Source organism: Amphiprion ocellaris, chromosome 4 (genome assembly GCF_022539595.1).
Source record: "Amphiprion ocellaris isolate individual 3 ecotype Okinawa chromosome 4, ASM2253959v1, whole genome shotgun sequence".
Taxonomy (NCBI): Eukaryota; Metazoa; Chordata; class Actinopteri; family Pomacentridae; genus Amphiprion; species Amphiprion ocellaris.
The window spans coordinates 4,967,762-4,987,466 of NC_072769.1; the positions used below are offsets into that span (position 1 = coordinate 4,967,762).

A 19,705-nucleotide genomic window follows, 5' to 3' on the forward strand; every position below is an offset into this window, starting at 1 on the left:
CATGTGATTGGCTGATTAACTATTTGTGTTAACAAGCAATTGAACAGGTGTACCTAATAAAGTGGCCGGTGAGTGTATGTAAGATATTTTTAACAACACTTATTTTTTGAGGTTTCTGTGTGTTGTTGTTGTGTTTCATAGCTCTAAGATAAGATAGAGATGATAACTCATATCTGTCTGTCCTGCTCCTCGTGTCCAGCTGAAGAAGATTGGCGGCGGTGGGTTCGGGGAGATCTACGAGGCCTTGGACCTGCTGACACGGGAGAACGTGGCGCTGAAGGTGGAGTCGGCCCAACAGCCCAAACAGGTGCTGAAGATGGAGGTGGCGGTGCTGAAGAAGCTGCAGGGTGAGAGTTGTTACACCGTCAACATTTAACAGTCCAACATTTCCACTTAAACATTTAAAAAATATGGTGAGAATTATGGTGAGAGACATGTAAACAAACATCAAAAACTTCATACTGCATCTTTTCCCCTTGATTTAAAGACTAAAACTCATCCTCATGCTGACTGATGGAAGATCTGGTTGTCAAAAAGCAAAATGCAACATGCATAGCTAGACCTTAAAAAAACACAAAGAAAGAGCTTAGAGTAAAGGGAGAGAAATTACTCTGAACAATCCCTGGATCTTTTGGCGCCATAGCTTCAGTCATCACCAGTAATCACTAACTAAAGCAGACACCCACATCATGTTAACATGCTAATAATGACGTTACCATAAAGAGCTGAAACCAACTCAGAAGTGCTGCTCTTTTGGAATTTCATTGACATGAACACATTGGTACAGTGTCTTTCTCTTTTGGCAAAAATCTAATCTATTATTATTTAGTATTTATGTTGTTTAGCTGCCCTTAAGACACACTATTTCCCTTAAGGCAAAGACATTCCAGCTAATAGAGCATCCCCACTATGTCAGCACGATGGGAAGAACAGGGAAAGCAACCGTCATGTTCCCTGACTGAAGAGTCGTCATGCATTAATGCTGCATCTTCAAAGGAAATCTTACTGCAAAATGGGAAATATAACCAGACTTAGAACCTAATTTAGCGCCGTGCTGCGGATTTCCACCAGAAATGAAGCAGTTTGAAACTGATAACCAGAAAATAGCAGAACCAGAAGTGATGACATTATCAGCAGGCCTTGACCTTCAAAAAGAAAAGCAATGGAAAAGGTTTGTGAATAAAAACATTCTACATACCATCACCTGTCTGCATCTACATAATATCCAGAACTGGCTTGCTCTTTAGATTTGAAATATACATTTGCAATAAGAGGCTAAACGCATGCGTAGGTAAACAATGTAATCTGCCGTCTTTCTTGTGTCTCTGACCAACATTTGAAAGTGTTTTAATGCAACGGTTCTGACACAGATTGGTTCACGCTCCAAAGTTGTTTCTATCTTTGTAATTCAACTCTTCAGTATCAATTTTCACAGACATTTCCAGACAGTCTTTAGCATTTCTGGATGCTGGAGTTAAAGTTCTGTCTCTGTTTTGTTGCTCTGTTAGGAGAACTAGTGGAGCCATCAAACATAAGAAATGCTCATCTTATATCTGTGTAGACTCTCCGTCATCAGGTCATAACAAGAGAGAGTTTCAGTAGAAGGCAAATGGATTTCAACTTGGTTCAACACTCATTTTGTTGAACCTGTAAATAGCCGTTTTTAAAACAAGCACCAAATGAACTGATATGATCTGTTCAGATGTTGCACGAGGACTCAGAAACAAACATCCAGCTCTTCCACATATTGAATTTCATGCTAAAGATAAATTATCATGAAGATTGCGTAACAGCATTATCTCACAGCTGAACTGAAGCAGCGACTGCATCACGTGTACGTGTGTCAGCGCAGCGTGTGATTGGTCGCTCTAATCGTGATCAGAGCGCCTTCCGCTGAGTCACAGCATCTCTGCTTTCCAGCTGATGACCGACATCAGCTGACTGATCGAGGGCTTACGGGCCAGCAGTCACTCCTTCATCTCCTCCACATGGTTTCACACTGAAAAGGTTTCGTCTTGCAGCCTTAGTACATCTGATGTCTCACACAGACTGAAATATTCAAAGCCAAATCTCTCAAAGCTCTTTTTAAAAAAAATAACTGCACTATTCCATCATGCTTGTCGCTGGTGCCATGGTGGCAAATGCAGACTTATTCTGAATTCCTTCTGATTGTTCATGTGAAATAGTTGTTAGATAGACTGTGTGATGTTCTGCCCCAACATTCGTTTAAAACAAGAAATAAATCACAATGGCAGCATTTTATTTTATTTAATGATTACATTTTGTGGTAGTTTTTCTCAGCATACCTGCTCTTTCACAGCAACAGTCTCAGTTGCTGGAGTTTAGTATGGTTTAGTAGAATGATAAAAGAATAGAATAACAATGAAGACAGTTGTGTTCGCAATTAATTACCGTAATGACTGGGTTTAAAATATTAGAAAACAGAAAAAAAATATTTCATGTTATCAAATATTTAACAGTTCAGCCTGAAATATATTGAATTTACTAAAAAACAAGGAATAAGTTTTTGTGTATCAACTTTTGTGTATCAAGTATCTCAGACAATTAATTGAAATAGGAGCTCCACAAAGGTATCCTCATTTTAGTTTATTCACAGTGCCCAATTTTTACAATTATTTGAAGGGGTTAGAAGCAGAGTGGTCTGACCCACAAAATAATCTGAACTGAGTTTTATATAATTTCTGTAATTACTTTATGGTCTAGCATTTAGTGGCAAAATGGTCTAACCCACAGCCCAAATACAGCGTTACAGTGGCGCTTCAAATGTTAGACCATTCTAGAAAACACAAAATTTTGAACACTTTTTTCTCAAAAACTACAGAAAGTGGGTTAGACCACTCTGCTTCCAAACCTTTCGTTTGTACATGGCAATTCAGTTTCTGTGCTACATGTTACATATATAATTGATTCATCGTCTGTTTGCAGATTAACTTTCTGATATTTGAAAAATCGATGACTTGACTGATTATTAGGATTACTGAATGTTAATTTTAGGTAGCATTGCAAACCCTTCCATTCCAGTATTTTCCTCCATTTGCTGTCAATCATTCAAGGCTGACCAGCTTTGTTACACAGAATGTAGTGATTAATGTTGTTTTTTTCTAGTACTGAACCCCAGAGCAGGTTTATAAATAGGATCCAGCAGCCTCAGAGTGAAAGGAAAAATAACTTCAGCAACATGTACTGCTCAAAGCTGAGCTGCTTCCGTTTCTGCCGCGGTTTGTGATAACTGACAACAAATTTCTCCTGAGCGATGAGGCCAGCATTGTTAAGTTGTGTTTCCCTCTCAGTGTTAAAACTTCAGTGTAAATATGTGTATTATTGTAATATAGTGTAATCTATTCCCATTAAACCTGCACAAACTGTTTTTAGTGGGGGATAATTGGTTGGTTGGTTGGTTAACAGAAAAAAAACATTTATAATCCAAATCAATATGTTGAAATTGCGTTGCTTATTTGCACACCCAGCAGTTATATAGTAATTTTTCTTTATATGCATGTAAAACAACAGATGATGAGCTAAAGCACTTTCTAGTGGAGAAATAAGATAATGTTACAAATGTACAGGTTTAACTGCAATAATATATACTATACCAAATTAACTGACAAATTGAAACATAATTTTCAGACATTTTCAGTCATGTTTGTGTCCATCTGAGGAACATTATCCAATGCTGGCCCTCTTTTTGGTCGCTACCAGATTAGTAGCTGGCTATTTAGCCGCTAAATGATACATGCCATTTAACTAGTTTCTCTGCATCTGTCTCCTGTTTGGTATAAATTAGCTTTTCAGAGCATTTTTTCTGAAAACAGCTGACATCTGCAGCCTTTCCGCACTGCTGCTGCTCTGATGCATAAGTAGCTTTGCAGAGGCTGGTGTGAATGATGTTGTAGTGGTTCAGAATTTGAAATTTGGCCAAGATCTCCACAAGAAATCCACCAAGAGAACCTTCAGTCAAGAACTTTTCGATACATTCTGATTTAGCTCATTCAGCAGCTGTTTAGTCGTTAAAGCCTAATAAACCTTTAATTAGTTTACTCAAATAAATTAGTTTGAAACTTTCATCATCAAATCAAGTTGACACGTTTTTGTCACATTAAGTGTTTCAGTAATGAAGAGGATTCAGGTTGTTCCACCACATGCAGACCAGTAACATCTGGAGTGATGTGGCTTACATGGCTTCTAAAGGAACAGTTGGGTTTTTTTGCTTGTTTTTTTTTTTTATCTGAAAATGACACATCTGAGACAAACATGGAAACATCCAGCAAGTGTCAGTCATGTAGCTTTATTCAAATTTGGAAAGAAATGAATTTCTGACATGATTAAATCCAAATATCCCCAGTAGTATGCTAATAAGCTGTTTGTTAATCAGGCTAATATGATATCTGTTCTGAGACGATAATTAGAATCTTGAACACAAATTTGCACTGTTTACTTTGGCTTAATTATTTTTAAAAAAATCGTGAATTTATGAGGACATTTTTCACTGTGTCAGAAGTTGTGATACTTTATCGGAGTGTAATTTAAACTCCTGTTCTGACTTTTTCTTTTCCAGGTAAAAACCACGTCTGTAAGTTTATTGGCTGCGGGAGGAACGACAAATTCAACTACGTGGTCATGCAGCTTCAGGTGAGTCCAAATGTAACTGGCTACAGATGGATGCTTTTATTGTGAAGGATACTAATGTAGATGCATGTAGATACACACAATAAAGGCAGATCATTTCCTTATCATTTCCTGAGCACAGCCACAAGATCCCCGGTTCGTGTCCCAGCCTGGGCCTGGGAGCTTTCTGTGTGGAGTTTGTATTTTCTCCCTGTGCAAGCTTCCGGCTTTCTCCCACAGTCCAAAAACATGCTCAGGCTAATTGATACTCGAAATTGTCTGTAGGTGTGAATGTGAGTGTGATTGTTTGTCTCTGTGTAGCCCTGTGATAGACTGTTACCTGTCCAGGTGTCCCCTGCCTTCACCCTCAGTCAGCTGGGATAGACTTCAGCACCCTACAACCCTAATGAGGATTAAGCGATGTATAGATGATGGATGGGTTTCCTTAGCATTACGTCTTTAGTTTCAGCTCTGATGGAATTTTGGCAGTGCACCTATGGCACAGGAATAACAAATTCTATTTACAAAAATGGCCTCCAATTTCACTTATAAGAAGATACTGAGACAACATTAACAATTCTTTTTGTACATTAATGAGTTGCAGCAGGATGACTGTACAATTTATTCAAAATGTAAGTGTGACATAACATTGTTTGTCAGTTATAATTAACTGATGTGGTTACGTAACTATAATTATAAATGAGCCATAGCTTAACTGTGCAGGCATGCATGCATCAAAGATGCACTCTTAAACAAATAGCACTACACCCCTATATCAGGGATACTTGTAATTCAGTCTTGCATAGCCAGACCATTCTCCACAGCCGTGTCAGAGCTGCAGAATGGTCTACTGCACCTCAGCACAATTTTGCTTTAAATGTAGTTCTTTAAACCAGTCATAGTCGAATTATGTGAAGGATGTGGTGACGGTGTCCCTGCAAAGTAGTTATGGGGGAATTACTGTGGTGGAACATTTGCACACCATCATTAAAGAAGAAATCAAACTGGCAGGGCTGCTTTGCTGCACGATCAATCTCCTCGGCAAAACCTGACTTTCAGTGTGGCAGGTTGCTGCTCTGGATTTAAGTTTTTGTTGTTTTCTGTAGTGAAAGGTGTTGTGAAAATGATAACATGCAGATGGTGGAAGGGGAGGAGAAAGCTGCATGAAATGTCCAGTTAATGGAAAGATTATACCCGACATTTGATCTGATCTCTACATATATTCGGGCAAATGCAAGTTCTTTTTAAGTGTGTGGGGCTGTAAATAACTCTCTGTTTGGACTGGAGAGATTGTAGTGAACAACATGCAATTATTTGTGTCTGCAAGTTTGGATCAAACCTTGCTAAACAGTTCTTCCTCAAATATAAATTGTTTCCCTATGTTGTGAGTGCAGAGGCACAGGTAAGGCATGTCTCCTCTCTGCTCTGTGTGGACACTGCCTGCAGTTCAGAAAAAAAAAAAAAAAAAAAAAGTCCCTCTATGTTTTTTGTCACGTGACTGTTGTTCATAGCGGAGTCTGAAATAACTTCTTATTTGTACTGGGAGATTTTTTTGGTTTTCAACAGGATCAAATTTTAAATGACACATGTAGGATAAAGGGCTTTTGATGAAATCACAACTTTAAGCTCAGATTTACTCAATTTTCCCAACAGAGCAGCATAATACGCATGATTAGTTAGGGCCGTTAATTAGGGCTCCCGAGAAGCTGGAAATCTGACCATTCTTCCTGTTTCACAGTTTCTGGCTCTGATAAATGGTGTAATTTTGGTGGTTTATAAAACAAACTGCTTTTCAAACTGACTGGTTGGTTTTAGAGTTCTGAAGGTTAATGGGAAATATGCAAAGTTGAAATGAACCAAAATTACCCGTAGGGTTTAGTATTTGCGGTTCAGAAGATATGAAAGACGTGATTGCTTCCATCTACAACTTGGATTAGTTTACAGTTTTTCTTTATGTCGTGACTTAATGACGTGACCCTGTGCTACAAAGTAACACCTAATGTTTTCTTTTCACTCGTCTAAAAGAACATTCAAAGGAAGCAAAATAGTCCAAAATCTCAAAATTGACCAGAAAACTTGCTATTTTTTGCAGGGTCGTAACTTGGCCGACCTGCGCAGGAGTCAGCCCAGAGGGACCTTCACCATGAGCACCACCCTGCGACTTGGGAAGCAGATCCTGGAGTCCATCGAAGCCATTCACTCAGTGGGCTTCCTGCACCGCGACATCAAACCGGTACGATGACAGTTGAGAGTCTGTGCTTAGTTCCTTGTCCTTAACAGTGAGACAGTCACATCTGTGGTTAGTTCACTGTGTGTAATGACAGAATACTAACAATCAAAATCTAGATAAGAGAACAATGTATAGTGTTTAGTCAGTTTATCAGTCAGTCATATTTAGTAGATTATAACATAAAAAAATAAATTGTAAGTTATAGTATGTCCATATATATGGTTGTATGTGAGTATGCATTTATATATTTGTGTATATACTTTAATCGCACAGTGGTTTTCAGCTGAGCCATCACATTCAACAACGTTTGTTTGTCATTTTCTGGTGCATGTATATAAACCAGTATTAAACTGATGCAAAGCATTAAAGATAGCAAATGAAGTCATAACTGACAGTCCGTAGGCTTTGGCATGAGAGGACTGTGACTCAAAGTGTTGCTTTTCCAGCAGAGATGCCAAGAAACTTAAGGCAAACATGTTCAGGCAGTAACATGACATTTGTAAGACAAACCAAAATACAGAACATAAAGGTTTCAGTCTGATATAAACAGAAATGTCAAATAAAAATATCCCAGAAACAGATCCATGATATCGTATGAAGGCAGATGTGGTCCATTGTTTGTTTTTTTAAGTACAGAGTATACTATATATATATATATATATATATATATATATATATATATATATATATATATATATATATATGTATGTATATATATATATATATATATATGTATATATATATATATATATGTATATATATATATATGTATATATATATATATATATATATATATATATATATATATGTATATATATATATATATATATATATATATATATATATGTGTATATATATATATATATATATATATATATATATATATATATATATATATATATATATATATATACATACATATATATATATATATATATATATATATATATATATATATATATATATATATATATATATATATATATATATATATATATATATATATATATATTTTCCAGGCAAAAAAACTTTTTTTTTTTTTTTTTTTTACTGGTCAATTTTGAGATTTTTGACTTTTTTGCTTCCTTTGAATGTTTTTTAGACAAATCTAAGCAATAAAGTGGGCAAGTGCCATAGTGTTATCTATTAAGAAGTAATGTATACTGTAAGTAGTGGTTACAAATAAAATTGTGTGGAATGTTTTTTCTCCTATTTCAAACCAGAAATTTCCATTTGTCACTTCAGCAGCACTTACATTCACCAAACTTTGCAGTTTAGTGCTATCTATACTGTGAAACTTTGACACATAAATCATTCATAACCTGATGTATAAACGTTTTATTTCTGAAAACACAACAAAAATCTGTATTTTTTTCTGCCTCTTGATGGAATATCTAGTTTTATGGAGTAATTAAAAAAGATATTCAGTATAAACTTTAGACTTTGACATGTCAAATCAATAAAACAAGAATTTTACTTTTTTCTTTTTTTTTTCTTTTTTTTTTAACTTGGGAATCAAAACAAGGAAAACAACTTGTGTGGGTTTAGAGATGGTGGAAAGCAGCTGAGTTATAACTTGATTAAACTGGTTGGAAAGTTTTCCTCGGCTGCGTTTTTAAAGATTTTCCTGCTGTTTGTTCATGTCTGCAGAAGAACTTGACACATTCTCCTGGTCTCAAGTGAATTTCCACACTTCAGGACTTTAGACGTTCTCTGCGTTCTAAACAGTAAAACGAGGCGATGATAACAGCACGTAGCAGAAGAGGATGTTTAGAGGATTTTGGGGCATGGTGCTGAATAGATTTGCATATTAACAAGCAGAGCTGGAACAAAAGCTAGAGGACAAACACTGATTAGTGTGAAGAATCAGGAAGGTGATAGTGAGCAGGAGAAAACCTGCAGACTGTCTGCTGCACTGGCATCACAGTTAGTTCCTGAAGCTCATCAGTCTGGATGAGGGCCTGTAGTAGAAATCTTATCAACAGCAAACTGCTCACAAACTGTTTGCATTCTATTGTGACTGAAAACCAGAAGTCTGTCTGTCACCTTTGGCCTAAAAATGTTAAATGCTAAAACGGCAAAAAGCTGAAAGAATATGTCCTTGATGACCGCAGTGCAGCGATAGATATTCTCAGAAATATACTGAATCATACATGATCACTAAGAATAGTTGTTTCAGTGCAGTTGAATTAGTTTTTTTCTTTGTTTGTTTGTTTTTTGTTTTGTTTTTGTACATTTCTTAGGGTTCAAACAAGCAACAAGAATAAATGCAATAGACTTTATTTTCCTTGCTGAAACATTTTCATCATCTGTACTGCATTCTCTTCATTGTGTGATTTCTCTGACCTACCAAACAGCATCATCAAGCAAAATTCTGTTTTAATTCAAGAAAATTTCCAACTTTTTCAACCCAGTTTAAGTATTTAAACTTTATAAATACATTAGATTGTGATTAACTGTCCATTACACAAAAAATTGAGATGGTGGAGTTTATGTTAAATTGAATATAAAGTGTGAATGCCTAAAACTTAAACACAAAGTAGGAAAATATTATTATTAATGGTCAGAAAATACTAACAGTAGCTATAAATTAAGATCAGAATTTTTTCTATCAAAAAAATCTTCTTAGTATCGCTATCAGTTGGTACAAACTGTCTGAAGCTTTAGTAATAGACCAGAGCATTTAAAGTACAATTTCACAAAGTTTTGGAGGAAAGAAGCTGAACCTGTGCAATTGTTAGCATTTTTATGTAAATAGATTGCTCTTTTTTCATTTAAAAACACATTGTAGTTAATTTACTATTATTTCAGCTCTACTTGATTGGGTTAGAAACAATGGTCTAACCCACAACCCAAATATAGAGTTACAGTGGTGCTTCCAATGGTAGACCATTCTTGAAAACACAAAACTTTGAACCCATTTTTCTCAAAAGTTACAGAAAGTGAGTTAGACCACTCTGCTTCCAAACCCTTGGATAGTTTCATCCCTTATACATTATATTTGGTGGGTTCTTCACGTGTGATGTTAGATAAATGTAATTAAGGTAAACTGTAGTGAAGTAGAATTATAATGTAGCATGGAATGTGCTGTATGCAGTGACTGGATGTGTTTTTTGTTGTTTTGCAGTCGAACTTTGCGATGGGTCGGCTTCCCTCCACCTACAGGAAGTGCTACATGCTGGACTTTGGTCTGGCACGACAGTACACCAACACCACCGGAGAGGTCCGACCGGTCAGTAACTTTCACTCTAGAGCCCGAAAAACAACACTGGAAACTGATTTCACAGGAAATAGACAAAATGTGTCCAATTTCGCTCGTATGAAGAACAATTTTGCCATCGGAAGAATACATTGGATAGTTAACTCATCTGATATAAATCCTTCTAAAGATGACTTTGATATTTTTTGATAATAGTATGATAATTTTGCATACCAGTATTTAAAAAAGGGACTTGGTAAATCATAAAAGTGAGACGCTATCATTATAGCGTGATAGTATGATTTAGATATTTTATTTGACAGTAATAAACTATTTAATTTTAGATTTTTTGTTTATTTTGAACATTTCAACAAAAGCAAAAAGAAAACAACAAAAGACAATGAATAACTTGCTCAAAAAGGAATGGAAAGAAGTTGAAACTTATCTAATCCCACCTCTTCTACTTACACAAATGATTGTAAATCAAATCTTCCTGCTTCTTCAAAATGCTACCATTTTTAAAACAATTATAATAATAACAATAATAACAATGAACTTGCTTTATAATAAATATACACAAATATGTCCATCTACATTTATACAAAAGGACAAAGATTTTAAAGATATCAAAAATTTGATATGTAAGTAAATCAGATTAAGCCACAGTATTAACATAGTACACTGACAATTTAATGTAGATAAATTATTTAGTGCTATCTTATATATTTTAGTTAAATATTTAGTTGTTTGTAATTAATAGTTATTTCTTTTAAATTAAAATAAAAACTTTGACATTATATCAAGCATTGAATAATATTTCATTGATATTTATTGAGACAAACAGAATTTTAGATCCTAATCTCAATAAAATCTAGTGTAATATTCTATTGTCATGAATCACATGAATACTATTATGTATTTACTCTTTAATTTGCTTTACTATCCTTTTTTAATTATTGTTTTGTCTTTGTAAGGATTTTAATGTGGTTTCTGGTGTGTCTTCCGTACCCAACACGTTTTCTTCTGGTGTGTTTTACAGTTTTTTACTTTATGCTGCATTAAAAACTAAACAGAATAAAGAAACACTCCAAAGAAAAAGCACACAGGCAGACAGATGGGTGTGTTTACTGCACTGCAGCACATGATTTCAACTCTTACTGTGACCTTGTTCGAGGCCTGGTGTCCTGTACGGTGTGTTTCACTGTCATCAGTAACAAATCTTAGGGATTGATTGATATTTTTTATAACCTGACAGAAGCCGTACATGTCGGACGATCCTGAGAATGAATTCATGAGATTTGAAGGCTTTCGTTGTGAACAGATGTTGGTTATCAGTCAGTGATCAGGTCTGCTGGTCTTTGTAGTTTCACTCTGTTCAAAACGTTCGACTCGCTTTCTTTCTCGTCTCTCCTTTATTCTGTCTCTCTGTCAGACTGAACTGTGAGCTATTTTTAGATCAGTGAGTACGTGAGCTGCCTCCATATACCGTCAACCTCCTCTTCCTCCTCTTCTAATTTCCACTCCTCTTCCTGCTCCTCTTTCTCCTCGTCCTCACCTCCTCTTCCCCTCCCCTCACCTCCTCTTCCCCTCGCCTCCTCTCCTTTCCCCTCCCCTCCTCTCCTCTCCTCTCCTCCCTGCAGTGTTGTGCTGCTTCTGTTGCAGCAGTGAGATGAATATTTGATGCTTTAACATGCGTCACTGGTGAGAGACCTCAGGCTTCCATCCTCTCTCTCTTCACTTCCCTCTACCCATCATCTATTGTCTCCCACTCCCTCCCTCCCTCCTCTCCCTCCCTCCTCTCTCCTCCTCCCTCCTCTCCCTCTCTCCCTCCTATCCCTCCTCTCCCTCTCTCCCTCCTCTCCCTCTCTCCCTCCCTCCCTCCTCTCCCTCCCTCCTCTCTCCTCCTCTCCCTCTCTCCCTCCCTCCCTCCTCTCCCTCCCTCCTCTCTCCTCCTCTCCCTCCTCTCCCTCTCTCCCTCCCTCCCTCCTCTCCCTCTCTCCCTCTCTCCCTCCCTCCCTCCTCTCTCTCTATCCCTCCTCTCCCTCCCTCCTCTCTCCTCCTCTCCCTCCTCTCCCTCTCTCCCTCCTATCCCTCCTCTCTCCTCTCTCCTCCTCTCCCTCTCTCCCTCTCAACTCCTCTCCCTCCTCTCCCTCTCTCCCACCTATCCCTCCACTCCCACCTCACCCGCCCCCCCCCCTCCTTCTCTACAGCTGAATCAGCTTCAGTCCAATGATCTGAGAGGATTGCCTCTCTCTCGTTCCTCCCCTCCCCCTACTTTCTACCCTGCTGCCTCTCTGCTTCCCGTCCTTCCTCTCTTGCTCTCTCATCCCTCCATCGCCTCTCACACAGAGGGACATTCGGTCCGATCAAACAGGAGCTCCTCCCAGCTTCATCAGGAACATCTGCTGACATCTCTTTATTGATCTCACGTCTTTCTGCAACAAGGAAGTGCTCTGCTGTTTGTCTTTTAACCTCCCGTCTGCACCAGTAAGGAATTTGTTGCAGATGTGTCGATGGACAACTGCTGCTTCCTGTCACCTTTAGCTCTGATCAGTTTTAGAAACTCACGGCATAAAAGTACAGTGTGGAGGACGGAGGGAGCAGGAAAAAAATCCATCCATTATCGATACACCACTTAATCCTCATTAGGGACACACAATTGCCCTCATATTCACACCCACGGACAATGCAGAGTTACCAATTAACCTTAGCATGTTTTTGGACTGTGGCAAGAAGCGGAGAAAACTCACACATGCACAGGGAGAACATGCAAACTCCATGCAGAAAGATCCTAGTAAGGCCGGGATATGAAGCAGGATCTTCTAGCTGTGAGGCGACAATGCTGGAAAAAAATGAGAGACTTTATTCTGCAGCAGTCTGGCAAAATGATGTCCACTTCTGATTAGATCAGTTCTTTATGTCTCTATTATCTGTTAACAGTCGAAGTGAATGGTCAGAAGGTGTTTGAGTTTTTTGTATTGTTAATATGTCTACAGTCCTACGATTTCATTTACCTTTTATCCAAAGCAGCGTACATGTGAGAGTAGATACAACACAAACAAGGATCCAGTCAGGAGAAAGCAACCTGGATAAGAGCCATAAAACAAGTTGAAGTGTGATAATAGGACCGTGGTGTCTACAGGCAGTGTGGGAGGTGTTAGGAATTTTGTTTTTTTTATGTTTTTTTTTTTCTTTTGGCAGTCTGTCAAGTGCAAAGGTGTTCATTAAAGAGCTGACTTGTAAGTCTTTTCTTAAAGACTGAGAGGGAACAGACTTTGATAACCTGTTCCTCCACCAGGGAACCACAGCGACAATATGATGTCAGAATACAACTCACCTGAGTGTCTAGTCAAAGTTAACACTGGTTACTTACACTGTTATAATCTGGTTTTCATCTGGTTAATCATAATGCTTTAGTCCAGTTTATATCTGGCTATCTACGCTGTTGATGTCCAGTTTATTGTTACTGTTAAAATCTGGGTTACTTACACTCATACAGTCCAGGTTAGTTCTACTGTGTTCACCTGGTTCAACTGTCCTAGTCCAGTTTGCTTAATTGGACTATTATACAGTCATTTGAAATCTGAAATCGAATGAATATCTCCTTGTGGTCTGTGAGCCGTCTTTTTGTTCTCACCCCTGATTCTACAAATGGGAGCAAACAAAGTGGCTTTGACTGATCTACACGCCTGTATTCTAATGTTTCCTGTGCAAGCTTTTACACATTCATGCTCTTCAAACAACAGGGGGCACAAGGATGGGAGATGGGGGGAAAGAGAGCAGCGATTTTGTACCTTCTATCTGTCTAAATGCTAATCAGTGTCAACAAAAAATGAGCAGATGAATTAAACATTTTTGTTTAGCCTACTTGAAATGTTTTTTTTTTGTTTTTTTTTTTGTTTTTTTAGAACAGAAGGTGACTAGAAATTGAGTTGACAGTAAATTCTCATGATTTAAGTAAAGTGAGTCATTTGTTTTGGGCATAAGTGTCTCTTATACATAACAGATAAGCTGGATAAGACAGGAGAAAAACAAACCCATTAAAATAACCTTTGAATAAGAGTGCTTTTATGATTCTTGGAAAACAGTTCTTAATAAATGTTACAGTAAAGGTGTTGATAAATAAATAAAATATCATATATAAGATCTATTTATAAAACTTCAGTCATGAAAAGGTGTGCTTTTACAAATGAATATCTATTTACAGACTGTGAGAGCTCAAACACACAGGAGACCTAATTCTCTTTTACAGCAATTCACTTTACATTTACAATTAGGAAGGCAAACTAATTAAAATATGCAATAATTAAGATATATGGTGGAATAGGGCATTAGTGTGTGCTAGAGGCTACCAGATATGGAGCGTTCAGGCTTCTTCCCCTGGCTGGTTACTGCCTGTTCTTGCCTGGAACGTCTTATCTGGCTGCTCCAGGATCAGCTCCCTCTGCTGTGAGTGTCTGGTCCCTCTGAAGGACTCTGCTAGTGAATAAATCATCTGGATGGAATAAATAGCTCTTCTGTCTCTGATGTTTGAACTCAAACACTGAGGGGTTTCAACACACTGTATCGAAATGATTGATCTATCTTCCAGAGGCTGAACTACGAAGCAGGTTCAACAAATCCGGACTTTCTTTGTGTAATTTGGCTCGACAAAAACTAAACCCTCGGTTAGAGTTAACAGGAATCACAAAGGTGTTTCTCAACTCTCTTTGTCCATTCAGACTTTTTAGATGTTTTATCACTACAGAAACTACAGAATGCTTTCAGAACTTCTTATCTCAATTGTTTTATTGCAAACATAAAAACTGTTTTTCAAAAAAATGGCTTTTCTCGTAACACTGTTTAGAACCATCTCAGAACCTCCTATATCATGTTGTTTTTAATAGTGTGCAATGATTGATCAGTGAATTGATTGTTTTAAGCAACAATGTGAAAATCTGCTGCTTTTAGCTCCTCAGCTGTGAGAATTTTCTATTTTTCCTTGTCTGACAGTCAATGAAATGTCTTTGGGTTGTGGATTCTTGCTTTGTCAAAGTTTTGAAGACAATGTGGATTCTCTGGAACAAACAACCAACCCATGGAGACTAAACAGTTATTCAATTAAGAAAATAATCAGGCGATCAATTAACAAGGAAAATAATCATCGGCTGTTCTTGATAAGCATATATTTGGAATTCAAATAATTGAATGAAAAACTATGGAATGCTGAACCGTAGCTGGAGTAATGCAGAACTTCCACTGTAGTCTGTGTTGTTCACCAGCCATCAGTTCTTTTGTCAATGATCTACGTTCTGTGATGGTTTTTTTGTTTTGTTTTGTTTGTTTTTTTTACCTGTTGACAGTTTTATTTTTGTCTTTTTACGTTTCAGTCTTGTTTTTGTTTTTCTTACAGTTCCTTTGGACTTATGATTTTGACGTGCATGCCTCCCGTTTCTCCATCATCTCCATGGTTACCCTGGGATGTGAGTGGTTTCTATAGCGACAGAGGGGTCACGGTCACATTGCCAGCCGACCACCAAATTGAAACTTGAATGAAAAAGACAACATGCAGGCAGTGTGTCAGTACAACTTCATGAACACATTTTACAGCTTTTGTAAACAAAGGATGTCGTCACTCATTGTTGAACCATTTTTTGTTGAAAGAAACTCGCTACTAACAAACTAAACATTTTATTTTTTGCACGTCTGTCACAACTGAGATAATACATGTTAAAACAGGTGATTTATGAAAATTACGGTGAATCATTAAGATGGAAGGAGTTGGTTTCAGGGGAACATACAGTGAAACAATCTTACAGTCTTAGCAACATTTCAAGTTCAGCTATATATCAATCATATGTCATGTATGCAAATACCGTTTTTTGCCTCTTGTTTGTCTTGCTTCTTTTTTCACAAATAAATTTAGGAAAAAATGTGCAAAACAAGCAAGGTTTATCTGTCTCTTAGTGCAGTAAATAATGTGCACTGGCACCACAGTTGCCCAATTTAATTCCATTTTTGTTACTCATATTTGGTATTGCCTTAAGAGTAATTAAATATATTGCCTCTGCATTTCATTTAGTATAAAAAAAGACATTTACAAAATAATTTCATAAATAAATAATGAAATATGCATGACGTGTGTGTGTGTGTAAAACTGTAGAAATGCATTAATAGAGCATAAATGCCTGCAGAACTACATTTATAAATGAATGACAGATTGAAGAAGCACAGAAATGCATGAAGAAATGTTAAAATACAGAAATAAGTAAATGTAGAAATTCTGAAGTATTCTAAATCAAAGTTGATATTTGTTAAGGTAGAAATAAATTCAAAACATTAATTTAATTAACCCCTTTTACTCCTTTTAGTCTACCAAGGTGTATTTTGTTATGTATTTCATTGTTTGTCTTTTAATTTATTTGTACTGTTTTAATTAAGTCTTTCCTATCAATTCTTCTGTCAATGAAACAAATGGAAAAGCAAAAGACTAAAGATTAGTCCAATGACTGAACTCCTCAGTCAAGTGATGATAAAGAATCACACTGACCTGTTAAGACATAAATAAATGTCCTAAAACCTGCTCACCATACAAATACACAAATATAAATTGTGTCACCAGAGAAACATGTTAATGGACGCTGTGTGTTTGCTCATCGTCTGCTCTGGATGGAGGCTGTGTAGATGCAGCGTGACCCCCTGCTGATGTTTCTGTCTGTTTGTGTCATTATTTGGTTCTGTTTGCTTATAATTTTCTCCCTTTCCATCAGAATCCAGAATCAGAATCCTACTTTAAGTAGGATGTTGCATTTTCTGTAGCCCAAGACAATGTTATGATGATGTTTGTGACTGGGCTGAAAACACAACATTTGAAGCTACTAATGTAATTATCTCTGTTTTCACATTGTCATAAAAATATCAGAATGATTCGCTTTAGCAGTACATGCTCTGCATTTGATTTTATGAAACCTGACCAGCACTGATTACTGCTTTGAGCCGACTGGGCGCTAGAATTCAGTTTACTAGAAAGAAGAGCACAAAATAAGCAAACAAAATAATACATATGCAACAGCAGTGTTAAGAATATACTCTACAGGCCAAAAGATTGAAAGCAACTTCAACTTCACAATGTCTTTCTTAAAAAGGTAAAAATAATAAAACCCAGTATGAATTCTATAGGTGTTGGGATGTATTTACTGCATGATCAGACTTTGCTTTCATTGATTTGCACCATTTTCCTCAGTTTACCTTTAGGCATACATTGATGCTACCAGACAATTCTTGAATAAATGTTGACGAAAGAAAAGAGTCACAACTTCAGTGCAAAAGTTAAAAAAAAAACAAATAACAGTTTGCAGTATTCACTTTGGACCTTCAGCTTTTGAGAGATTACAGACAAAAAATCCTAATAAATCTCAACTAACTGTGTCCATATCTCTGTAACTACCACAGAAATGTCTGGGAAGAAAACGCTGAGTTAAGAAACGAGTACAGATACAAATACCTGATATTTGTAATGAAAATGTATTCTGATGAGTTACTCTTTATATAATAATCATGTTTATTTTGTATACCAATGAAACTATGATCTTTTTTTGTAAAAATTTGATCTTGCTTCCAAACTTTTGGCCTGTAGTGTAGCTAATGGTTTGTAGTGACTGAATCACAATATCAGAGGTTTTCTGGCATGCAGCCTTTCAATATATATCTCGATGTATTGATATCTGCATTTGTCTGTAAGATTTGAATCTGGTGTTATTGTGTTTGTGTGTGTTCTCTGTATGTGTTCATTCATTCATTCATCCAGCCTTTATATATACAGGATGATCCAGTGAGATCAGTTTCAGTTTGTTTTGTTTTGACTGGATGTTCTCCCTATAGAGAACCAGTGGCAGCAAAGCAGTAACCAGTGTTGGTGTTGGCAGTCTTTACAAAACCTTTTCCATTGGCAACAAGCACAAAATACCTTTTTCAAGTCTGTACTTATCTCATGATGCTGTTTGTACATCATTGTTAGTGTTTCTCACTGAAGTGGGAGCTGCACCAGACTGATGAGTGCTGGTCAGGCTTGAAGCACAAAATCAGAAGACTGTAGTTAAGAAGACCTTAGCAACTCTCTCTGGGTTTTTCTAGGTGCTGCCAGAGTCTTTTTGTCTGATGCAGTGTGGTATTTAGGAATACAAAATGGAGTAGTGAGTTTACTTTGGGAAGCTTGTTGATGTAACAGCCAGCTAACTTTGCTTCATCCTGTGTTCAGCCGAGGACTGTGGCAGGTTTCAGAGGGACGGTTCGCTACGCTTCAGTCAACGCTCATAAAAACAAGGTCAGTACTATTTGTTGTCTTTAAAGGAATGAATGAGGTGAAAAAAATCTATAATTTATTTTAACAAATGTTAGAGATACGTTTTGCTTTCAGTCAAACAGTATGTGTGTTTTTATGAGCAACATTTAATCTAGAAATGGCAAAATCGTGAAACATGACCAAAGAGTGTTTGGGTTTGACTCATCAATAAAAGAAAAATGCAACGACATGCAGTGGAGTGGAATGAATGACGACGTGTATGGAGCATGTGGCATTAAAGAAGCTTCTGCTCAGCTAGACAGATAGAAAAATAAATGAAAATATCAGATCTGCTTGGGACGATCATCAGATTAAAACATGAAACAATCTACTTGGTTTTCTGTCTTTGAGGTTTCACTGAAGCTCTGTAAACAACATTGTCTCATTGTGTCCTCTGCAGTGGTTTACTGGTACTAACTGGAGAATTAGCGCCACCAACTGTCTGTTTCTGAATAATTCACACTTTATTTTGCTCATTTTATCCCATATTTTGCTGTCATTTCTCTGGCTAAAATTGTTACTAACCTGACTTATGTTAGATGCTGTGAATCTAAGAGTGATATTTTAACGTTGTACTTTTGTTGTGCTTCTCCAGGAAATGGGTCGCCATGACGACCTTTGGTCATTGTTTTACATGTTGGTGGAGTTTGCTGTCGGACAGCTACCGTGGCGGAAGATCAAAGATAAGGTCAGACAGCTTCACCTGATCCTAACTATAAATAAATATATACTTAGATGTACTACCTCCTCAGTTACCACTACTGTACTGCTGACTGCCATAGAATCATGACAGCAACATGAACTGCTGTGCCTCGGCTACACTACAGCCTTCTAGCTGGAATATCAAATACACTCAACCGTGTGGTAATTTTAAATATGTACTTAAATAAGATTTGTACACCTATTTAAAGACACTGTAATCTAGAAACCTGTTCCTGTACATTAAATATAGGCACATCTAAACCCTATTAGCTGCATGGAATGACTATGTGCAGTGTAAAGGGTCAGCATAAACTAGCTAAGAATTATCACGGAATATACAGGTTTAGTTGCTCAACCAAAACTGACACTTTCAGAGATCAGCCAGTGCAGAGAGTGGAAAAGCCAGAGCCCGATATTTTCTCAGGAGGTGGAGAGAATAATGGATATAGATTTATCAGGTGGAAGCATACAACACTCTAATGGGATGCTCTGTGACAGCGGGATGTAGAAGGAAGCTGTTTGCTATGTTAGCTGCAACTACCTTGTAAGACATTTTGTTTTGTACGTGTTTGCCTTAAGCGCTTAAAAGCTCAACAAAACCAAACCAACTTTTACACTAAATTTTACA

General features: G+C 37.1%; 1 protein-coding gene across 4 annotated transcripts in view; it reads left to right on the forward strand.

The window, feature by feature from the left end:
* The window catches only part of ttbk1a (tau tubulin kinase 1a), a 66,625-nt gene that overhangs the window by 20,721 nt on the left and 26,199 nt on the right, over positions 1-19,705 (forward strand). For 3 of the 4 annotated variants that reach the window (XM_055009765.1, XM_055009763.1, XM_055009764.1), the window contains 6 exons: positions 200-347; positions 4,577-4,650; positions 6,719-6,859; positions 9,984-10,088; positions 18,292-18,357; positions 18,971-19,063. In XM_055009765.1, coding sequence (XP_054865740.1) covers positions 200-347; positions 4,577-4,650; positions 6,719-6,859; positions 9,984-10,088; positions 18,292-18,357; positions 18,971-19,063 — 627 coding nt within the window. Of the gene's footprint in view, positions 1-199; positions 348-4,576; positions 4,651-6,718; positions 6,860-9,983; positions 10,089-15,447; positions 15,518-18,291; positions 18,358-18,970; positions 19,064-19,705 lie in introns of those variants that run through there. The other variant, XM_055009766.1, reaches the window with a different exon arrangement.